This window comes from Agaricus bisporus (assembly GCF_000300575.1).
Source record: "Agaricus bisporus var. bisporus H97 unplaced genomic scaffold AGABI2scaffold_12, whole genome shotgun sequence".
NCBI lineage: Eukaryota > Fungi > Basidiomycota > Agaricomycetes > Agaricales > Agaricaceae > Agaricus > Agaricus bisporus.
The window spans coordinates 406,321-416,481 of record NW_006267347.1 but is presented as its reverse complement, the minus strand read 5'-3'; the positions used below and the strand labels follow the sequence as shown (position 1 = coordinate 416,481).

General features: G+C 48.5%; 3 protein-coding genes across 3 annotated transcripts in view; all 3 read right to left on the bottom strand.

The window, feature by feature from the left end:
- Positions 1-1,837, bottom strand: part of AGABI2DRAFT_77245 (hypothetical protein) — a gene marked incomplete at both ends in the record, with an annotated part of 3,979 nt that extends 2,142 nt beyond the window's left edge. Inside the window, one exon of the mRNA XM_006456040.1 lies at positions 1,454-1,837. Within this exon, the coding sequence (XP_006456103.1) occupies positions 1,454-1,837 (384 nt within the window). The remainder of the gene's footprint in view (positions 1-1,453) is intronic.
- A 5,435-nt stretch (positions 1,838-7,272) lies between these two features.
- AGABI2DRAFT_146038 (hypothetical protein) lies at positions 7,273-8,082 on the bottom strand (the record flags this gene model as incomplete). Its single annotated transcript, XM_006456039.1, has 1 exon — positions 7,273-8,082. One exon carries the CDS (start codon positions 8,080-8,082, stop codon positions 7,273-7,275), a length of 810 nt encoding a protein of 269 aa, XP_006456102.1.
- A 91-nt stretch (positions 8,083-8,173) lies between these two features.
- Positions 8,174-8,428, bottom strand: AGABI2DRAFT_45240 (hypothetical protein; the record flags this gene model as incomplete). The annotated part of the gene is made up of 1 exon (XM_006456038.1): positions 8,174-8,428. A coding segment is annotated over one exon (255 nt), but the record flags the coding sequence as incomplete, so codon positions are not given.
- Between the last annotated feature and the right edge of the window lie 1,733 nt (positions 8,429-10,161).

Genomic DNA, 10,161 nt, shown 5'->3' with positions numbered 1-10,161 from the left:
GATTTGAGTAAGATTGAGTGAATAGGTCAAAGAATATGTTTTGGGCATAGTAAGTGAAGATAGCTTTAGCAATTGTTCAACAACCATTACAATCCTTTACTGGCTCTTAAACACATTTCTCAACATTGTTGTTATCCACCTATGCCCAAAACACATTATTTGACCTATGTCACTCAATTCTTACTCAAATCCTTAGCAGTTTCTTTGTGGTAGAAGCCCATCTACTTCTACTATTTGTCTATGTTTTTAGTTGGAAGAGTTAGAGAGTGATTGTTCCACAAAACTGACATTTATTTGCAAAAATGCAATATTTTGAAATTTGAAATAGTTTCATAATATCCCAAGAGTTTCAAAATTATATATAATAGGGATATATTTGAAATACATTTGACTATTTCTAACTGTTCCAAGAATTTCAAAATCATAGTAGGGACCTATTTGAAGTGGAATAAACAATTTCTAATTGTCCCAAGAATTTCAAAATGAGGCTAGGGATATATTTGAAGTGCATTTGACAATTTCTAAATATCTCAAGAGTTTTGAAATTATAGTAGGGATAGATTTGAAATACATTTGACAATTTCTAAATGTTCCAAGAATTTCAAAATTATATTAGGGACAGATTTGAAGTAGCTTTAACAATTTCTAATTGTTCCAAGAATTTTGAAATTATAGTAGGGATATATTTGAAGTAGAATACACAATTTCTAAGTGTCCCAAAAATTTCAAAATGAGGCTAGGGATATATTTGAAATATAATTGACAATTTCTAAATGTTCCAAGAGTTTCAAAATTATATTAGGGATAGATTTGAAATACATTTGACAATGTTTCCCAAGAATTTCAAAATTATAATAGGGATAGAATTGAAGTAGATTGAACAATTTCTAATTGTCCCAAGAGTTTCGAAATTATAGTAGGGACAGATTTGAAGTAGAATTGACAATTTCTAATTGTTCCAAGAATTTCAAAATTATATTAGGGACAGATTTGAAGTAGCTTTAACAATTTCTAATTGTTCCAAGAATTTTGAAATTATAGTAGGGATATATTTGAAGTAGAATACACAATTTCTAAGTGTCCCAAAAATTTCAAAATGAGGCTAGGGATATATTTGAAATATAATTGACAATTTCTAAATGTTCCAAGAGTTTCAAAATTATGTTAGGGATAGATTTGAAGTAGAATTGACAATGTCTAAAGGATCCAAGAATTTTGAAATGAGACTAGGGATATATTTGAAATAGAAATCAACATGGCTTGCAATATCTAAAAAGACCCACAGAATTTTGAAATTGCATCATTGACACAGTTGGAACACATTTGAAATTGCATCACTGACGACAACATTATTTGAAATAGTTAATTTCAATCTTCTCAATGGAAACCATGAACATGATATTTCAAAAATCAAGGGGAAGGCCCAGTTGTAATTGAAAACTGTTTTCTCAACCACTCCCTTGTCAATAAAGGCACGGGCGCGAGCGCCCGACGCCGTGTCGTGGATGTCGACCCATGCCCAGCATGAGTCAGAATGGGGAGAAGCGCGCATGAAGCGCGGCTTGTGCTCAATGAGTTTAGTCAGCTTTGCGCCAACTGGTGAGACTTTGAGCGCGTTGATGAACGCCTCGTTTTGCTTGGCGTACCACTCTTTTGGGTCAGCCGTGATGTGCGGGACATCAACTACCTTAAGGTATGACGTCAACGTGATGGAGTCGGAGGTGATTGGCGCTTGGGGTGATGGCCAGCGCTTGTGGATGTGTTTGAGGATGAACGTAGTGGTTGCCTCGGTGGGGACATGGGTGGTGGCAAGATAAATGCCGTTGCCATCAACCATGGCATGCATAAGCTGGAGACTTGTCTGGTAGTTCAAGTCCCGCTTGATGTGGGCGTTGAGGTCATTGATGACCTCCGGAGTGAATGATGCGACCGTGATGTTAAGGCTCGGCGGCGGAGTGACTTTGATACCACGGCACGAAGTGCCGTGCGTGGTGTGGCGGTGTCGGCGGCTCGCTTTGCAAGGCGCTGACGGAGCGGCAAAGGATACCACAGGGGCGCTTGCTGGGGGAGGCGCGCGCTTAGATGTCTTGGGCTCAAAGCGTTTGAGACCCTGGAGGGGGAGAGTACCGGTCTCTGTCCGAACTGGTTCCGGAGCCGGAGGTGTCATAGTGACGTCAGAGGAAGCCGGCTCGACCCGGGACTTCTTCTTTGGCGGTTTGGCTGACTTAGCCTGTGGCTGTGCATTCCGCGGAACGACATGAGGTGCAGGTGCGTCAACTGCAGATGCAGGCGCTTCAACTGCCGGGAGGAGAGGATGGAGGTGTTAAACGTAGAATGTACGCGACGCAGTGGCGAGTCTAACGGTCCTAGAAACGAGGCGAACGGACAGGAACTGATTGAGCAATCCTAGGGACAACTGTGGACAGACTGTAAGAAGCTATATTGTGTTCTAATAACTTGTACTCACCTGTGGACAGACTGTAAGAAGCTAAGGCCTCTGAAGCGTCCACAGGGGAGTTCAACCATACATGACTAAGCTATCATGTGACTAAACTCGTCCGCATATATCTAAGTCCACCAACTACACTTGTAGACTGCTTGCTCACACTCTAACACACCCCCTTGATCTAGCCAGTCTACTCAAGTCCTAATAGAGGGACAGCAAACTCAACTACCTTCTTTGCCACAGCCTTGGTAAGGATGTCGGCCACTTGCTCGTGTGTAGAAACATACAAAGGATCTATGAGTCCTTCTTCAACAGCCTCCCGGAGCCAGTAGAAGCGCAGGTCTAGGTGTTTCATGCGTCCGTGATGCTCTGGATTCTTGGCTACACTGATTCCTGACTTGTTATCAACAAAGAGTGTCGAAGGAAGTGTCAGAGGGAAGCCAAACTCGGTCAGGATATTCCTAGTCCACTTGATCTCCTTGCCAGCCTCGACGGCAGCAACAAACTCAGCCTCAGTGCTCGAGAGAGTCACAAATGGCTGGCGCTTAGAAGACCAGCCCACAGCAGCTCCCGAGACAAGAGTCACATAACCACCAGTTGCTCGACCTGTAGCCTTGCAGGCTCCGTGAGAGGCGTCCGAGTAGGTAGTGAAGAGTTCCTCCGAGTCACTAGCTCGATAGACTAGCTTGTAGTGCATAGTGCCAATGAGATACCGGAATAAGTGCTTGACTGCAAGCCAGTGAGCCGGAGCTGGGTTCGAGTTGAACCTCCCGAGATAGGAGACAGCATAGGCGATGTCGGGACGAGTCATAGTGGCGAGATACTGAAGGGCACCTACAGCATTGAGATAGGGAACTGACTTCATCTCAGCCTGATCCTCGAGTGAAGGAATAATGTCAGAGAGTTCAGATCCCGGAGCGAGTGGAGTGGAAAGTGGATTAGCATCATCCATATTGAAGCGTTCTAGGAGCTCCTTGATGTAGTGCTCCTGCGAGAGGGAGATAGTGTGATGAGAGTGATCCTGCTTCACCTGAATACCCAGCAGAAGTGTAGTGGACCCGAGATCACGGAGCTTGAAGTGTTTCGAGAGCTCAGTGACAGCCGAGGCCATGGCAGCATCACTTTTCGAGACAAGAGTAATGTCGTCAATGAATACTGGCACAATGACCTTGATGTCACCTTTGGAGTAGATGTAGATGGAGCTGTCAGAGCGAAGCCTAGTGTAGCCAATGCCTTCAAGGACACCCCGGAGTTTCTTATTCCACTGCCTGGCAGCCTGCTTGAGGCCATAGAGCGATTTACGGAGCCGAAAGACCATGTTAGGACTACCAATGTGATAGCCCTCGGGTTGGCGCATATAGATCTCCTCTTCGAGTTCCCCATAAGTGAAGGCAGAAGAGATGTCGACTGAGCGCATTTTGTAGCCTTCTCTAGCAGCTAGAGCAACAATGAGGCGTAGTGATGCAGGACGGAATGTAGGGGCAAAGACCTCGGTGAAGTCAAATCCGGGACGTTGGGAATAGCCTTTAGCAACGAGACGAGCCCGGTAGCGCTCAATTGAGCCGTCGGCAAGTCGTTTGACTTTAAAGACCCAGCCAGAGTTGACTACCTTCTTGCCTGGAGGCAGTTCCATGAGCTCCCAAGTCCCGTTAGCCTCGAGATTGAATATCTCAGTGTTACAAGCATCAGTCCAGCAATCCGAGTCAGGAGACTTCATAGCTAGTCTATAACTCCGGGGATCAGCACCCGAAACGGCTCCAGCAAACTCGACTTCACAGTACTCCGAGTCAGCTAGCAGAGCAGCTTCGTCGTCAGAGTCAGAGTCATTACCAGCTAAGTCTGGTTGTTTGAGCTTCCACCACTGACCAGGAGGCTTCCGAACTCGCCCAGTACGTCTAGGAACGTGAGGGGGCTCAAGAGGCACTCCGGCAGTAGGAGGAGTAACTGGGAGTGGTGCATGGATTTGGGGAGGAGTGACTGGAGGAATCACAGGAGGAATGAATGGGGGAATTACTGGAAGTGGTAGGGGTAGAACTGGCTTCTCTTCAGGAGGAACTGAAGCGGACGGAGTGGGAGTCTTAGGACAAGCAGGAGGGATGTGATTATCACCCCCTTCATCCTGTAGAGGTGGCAGTCCTGAGTATGATGATGTATCATTAGGAGTTTGTAGTGGCTCTGGTAGGCAAGCAAATGACGGGACAGCCTCGAGTTGGGCTTTAGAAGTGCCCGGAAAGTATCTCTCATCAAAATCAGCTCTCTCAGAGATCACGGTTCGCTTAGTGACTGGGTTGTAGAACTTCCAGCCTTTGTAGCCAGCCGGATAGCCAATAAAGACACACTTCTCGTAGTGAGGTTGGAGAGAATTGCGCTTATCTCGTTGTACATGGACATAGGAAGTGCACCCCCAGACCCGGAGATGTGAGACATCAGGTTTTCGCTTATAGAAAGCTTGGAAGGGAGTAGTGCCCGAAAGCGAAGCAGTAGGGAGCATATTCCAGACATGGACCATAGACGAGATACATTCACCCCAGAAAGACCCAGGCAGCCGAGATTCCGAGAGCATAGCAGTGATCCTCTCTCCCATAGTCCTATTAGCCCGTTCAGCAAGACCATTCTGCTGTGGCCGGTTTCGAGTCGAGTGACGTCTCTCGATGCCAGCAAGCTCAGTAAAGCTTTTGAAAGCATTAGACATGTATTCACCTCCCTTGTCATCCTGTAGTGCTCGCAGTTTGACTCCGAGTTGAGTCTCAGCCCAGGATTTGTAGACTTTGAAGGCTTCAAATGCCTCCGACTTAGCTTTAAGCAGATAGACTGCCCGGAAACGCGTCGCGTCGTCAATAAAGGTGATCCAGTACTTGTAGCCTGAGTGTGAAGCGACTGGGAGCGGTCCGTGAAGATCTGAATGCACCAGCTCAAGAGGAGAGCGATTGTGATTCAAGGAGGAGGGAAAAGGGAGAGAATGCATCTTGCCAGCTAGACACGGCTCACAGATAGAGTCAGGGGACGAGTTAGACTCGAGTTTGAGCCCGGAAACAAGGTCCTTACTGATCATAGACTTCACATCAGCGTAGTTGTGATGAATGAAGCGACGATGCCATAGCGAGAGGTCAACCGGGAGGGTAGAGACAGAGAAAGCAGTCTCAGAAGTCACAGTTGAGCCGTCGAGCTCAGCAGAGTTGTTGGAATGGATAGTGGCCGTGAAAAGCGATGTGCCCTTATGTTTGAAGTCAATGGAGTGAGAGGAGATTGTGATATTGAAGCCCTTGTTACGGGCAAGGTATAAACATGATAGTAGATTGCTCCGGAGAGCCGGGACATGCAGAACTCTAGTCAACTCGACTGCTCTGACCACCTTTCCATTCACAACTGGCTCAAAGACTACAGATCCCACTCCCGAAGAATAGACAATAGAGTTGTCTGCTAGTCGGATAGGGATTTTGTGACTAGTATATGACTTGAACCAGTGCCGGTGAGGGGTCATATGAGAAGTGGCCCCTGTATCTGCAAGCCAGTGGAAGTCAGCATCGAGCTGGAGAGGTGTAGAAGGCGAGGGAGAAGGTGAGGGATAAGGAGTACTTGCATTGCCAGCAAACTCGGACACCCGTTGCACTTTTTCGGGAGCCTGAGTCGAGCTAGAGCTCCCAGACTCTTCCTGAGCCTTGTTAGCCCTCTTGTACGGAGTTCTAGGCTTTTGTGCGTCCTCCTGAGCCCGGGACTTCGCTCTCTCGAAGGTTTTGCATTCAGCAAACTTGTGGCCCTCTCTCCCGCAGAAATCGCAGGTTTTCGGCGTGTTTTGAGAGCCAGAGCGAGCAGCTAGTGCATGGGAGGAGGTAGAGGCGTCCTGAGCGCGTTTTTTGCGTTGCAAATCCTCAGTAACAAAGGCCTGATGAATGGTGGACTTGTCTAGCTTGTCCATAAGCAATAGAGACGAGGTGAAGGCGGAAAACTCGTCAGGGAGAGCTCTAATGAGAGCCATAGAGGCTAGCTCATCATCTAGCATCTCTAGAGTGAAGGAGGAGGGGCGGAGTTCCTTGATTTTTCGTTTAGAGCTCTCTACTCTGTTGATAAGTGATTGGAGGGACTCCTCCTCGAGTTTTCGGATAGAGAAGAGCTCATCATAGGCATTAAAGCGCATTCCAGCCCTTTTCTGTCGATGTACAGCCTCTAGAGCCTCCCACATCTTCACTGGGCTGTCCTGGATGCCAGAGAAGTGAATCCTTTGCTCCTGCTCAACCATAAGGTATAGCCAGCCTGCAGCCTTGTCCAAGCGAGCCTCAAACGCGTCCAGAGCGTCCGCTTCGGCCTGGGTAACAGGGCTAGAGGTGGAGGGAGCCTTCTGCCTGCCTGAGACAAGTCTCCAGAGCCCAGAGGCTCTCAGCCACGCTTCCATCTCTCCAGACCATGTGGAGTAGTTCTCCTCATTGAGTTTCGCGAAGGTGGGCGATCCGGAGGCCATTGGAGTCGAAATGAGGGCAGGGGAAGTGAAAAAAGTTGAGGAAAGGCAGAAGTGATTGGGGAAGAGCTGTGGTTGTTGAAGTAAACGTCGTTTTTTAAGCGTTAGAAGCCGGAGCCCATAACCTGTTAAACGTAGAATGTACGCGACGCAGTGGCGAGTCTAACGGTCCTAGAAACGAGGCGAACGGACAGGAACTGATTGAGCAATCCTAGGGACAACTGTGGACAGACTGTAAGAAGCTATATTGTGTTCTAATAACTTGTACTCACCTGTGGACAGACTGTAAGAAGCTAAGGCCTCTGAAGCGTCCACAGGGGAGTTCAACCATACATGACTAAGCTATCATGTGACTAAACTCGTCCGCATATATCTAAGTCCACCAACTACACTTGTAGACTGCTTGCTCACACTCTAACAGGAGGGAGGGGGCGAGTTTTTGTATTCCATTCTTGAAATGGTTATAGACATCGTTGAGCTCGTTGTCCATGAGAGTTGGGATGTCCTTAAGGAGATCTTTTCTCCAATCAGCTTCAGCCAAGAGGGAGAGGACGTCGAGTAAACTGTCAATGGTATGCATAAAATCCATGACAGTTTGTTTGTTGTCAACCGGTTCATTGGGGGAACCGGGACGGGGGGTGATGGCTTCATAATCGAGAGCCATGGAAGAGTCATCTTCATTGCGTACCGAGACGGCTGCGACAGACGGGCCAGAGGACGTGGATCCCAAACGTTGGGACCGCTTGGAGAGCACAGACGCCGCAGGCGACGGTGCGCGGGGAGGAGGGGAAGGGGGCGGGTCCGCCCAATTGTGCGGCTCGCTGGAAGGAGGGGGGGCTCTGGGCGTTGTCTTGACAGCTGGCGGGGCTGCAACGATCCCAGGGGGTTGGCCAGAGGGCCCTTTGACATTACCTTTGGCTAGTGCTCTAGCTTCGGCGTTGGCTATGGTGACCGCGGTGGCAATGCCCCGGTTGCGGACAGCGTCTACTATTGCGCGATTCTCAAGAGAATAGGAGTTGAGGGCAGACAGAGTCAGAGTGGTGTTTCTTTGGTATAATTCAACCATATTCAAAGGAAGACGGCTGGAGTTCAGATTGGCGGGCGGAGGTGGTGCCTGAGACAGTGGACGGGATGGGTGTGGCGCGGAGGCCGGTTGGGACTGTTTGCGACGCGAAGCGAGCATAGGACTATGTATTTCCTACGACTAGAGACTGTACTACAGAGACTTCCAAAAGAGGAAGGTAGTGGTACAGGTTCAAGGAGCGATGTGCTCCGCAACATGTGGTGAACAAGGTGTGGTTCTTGGTCATGTGAGGTTGACCACATCGGGCGCACAGCTGATGGCTGAGGCGACACCAGGATGTTCCGTGGTTCCATTTCCAACACTTCTGACACTGTGGAACGAATTCTCTCTGCCTAGCGTATTCTACTTTAATAAGTTTGCCTCGAATATGATATACTTTGTTGACTAAGTCTTTTGTACGCGACCCAGTCTTTGAATCCCAAACGTCTACAAATGCGACCGCCATGTCCCTTGATCTCGAGATCTGACAACAGCTGGCCTTCTGACACATTCCAAGGCACGGAATTGATCTACAGATCCCATAGCTTCAATCACTTGATCACCCATAAGGATATCCTGGAAGCTCAAACAACCAGACTTAGCTGGTAATGACTCTGACTCTGACGACGAAGCTGCTCTGCTGGCTGACTCTGAGTTCTGTGAAGTCGAGTTTGCTGGAGCCGTTTCGGGTGCTGATCCCCGGAGTTATAGACTAGCAATGAAGTCTCCTGACTCGGATTGCTGGACTGAGGCTTGTAACACTGAGATCTTTAACCTCGAGGCTAACGGGACTTGGGAACTAATGGAACTGCCTCCAGGCAAGAAGGTAGTCAACTCTGGCTGGGTGTTCAAAGTCAAACGACTTGCCAACGGCTCAATTGAGTGCTACCGGGCTCGTCTCGTTGCTAAAGGTTATTCCCAACATCCCGGATTCGACTTCACCGAGGTCTTTGCCCCTACATTCCGTCCTGCATCACTACGCCTCATTGTTGCTCTTGCAGCTAGAGAAGGCTACAAAATGCGCTCAGTCAACATCTCTTCTGCCTTCACCTATGGAGAACTCGAAGAAGAGATCTATATGCGCCAACCCGAGGGCTATCACATTGGTAGTCCTAACATGGTCTTTCGGCTCCGTAAATTGCTTTATGGCCTCAAGCAGGCTGCCAGGCAGTGGAATAAGAAACTTCGGGGTGTCCTTGAAGGCATTGGCTACACTAGGCTTCGCTCTGACAGCTCCATCTACATCTACTCCAAAGGTGACATCAAGGTCATTGTGCCAGTATTCATTGACGACATTACTCTTGTCTCGAAAAGTGATGCTGCCATGGCCTCGGCTGTCTCTGAGCTGTCCAAACACTTCAAACTCCATGATCTCGGGTCTACTACACTTCTGCTGGGTATTCAGGTCACTCAGGACTCTTCTACTCGCTCCATCTCCCTCTCGCAGGAGCACTACATCAAGGAGCTCCTAGAACGCTTCAATATGGATGATGCTAATCCTTTATCCACTCCCCTCGCTCCGGGATCTGAGCTCTCAGACATTATTCCTTCACTCGAGGATCAGGCTGAGATGAAGTCAGTTCCTTATCTCAATGCTGTAGGTGCTCTTCAGTATCTGGCCACTATGACTCGTCCCGACATTGCCTATGCTGTCTCCTATCTCGGGAGGTTCAACTCGAACCCAGCTCCGGCTCACTGGCTTGCAGTCAAGCACTTATTCCGGTATCTCATTGGCACTATGCACTACAAGCTAGTCTATCGAGCTAGTGACTCGGAGGAACTATTCACTACCTACTCGGACGCCTCTCACGGAGCCTGCAAGGCTACAGGTCGAGCAACTGGTGGTTATGTGACTCTTGTCTCGGGAGCTGCTGTGGGCTGGTCTTCTAAGCGCCAGCCATTTGTGACTCTCTCGAGCACTGAGGCTGAGTTTGTTGCTGCCGTCGAGGCTGGCAAGGAGATCAAGTGGACTAGGAATATTCTGACCGAGTTTGGCTTCCCTCTGACACTTCCTTTGACACTCTTCGTTGATAGTGTAAGTGTAGCCAAGAATCCAGAACATCATGGACACATGAAACACCTGGACTTGCGCTTTTACTGGCTTCGGGGGACTGTTGAAGAAGGACTCATTGATCCTTTATATGTTTTGACTCACAAGCAAAGTGACCGACATCCTTTACCAAGGCTGTGGCAAAAGAA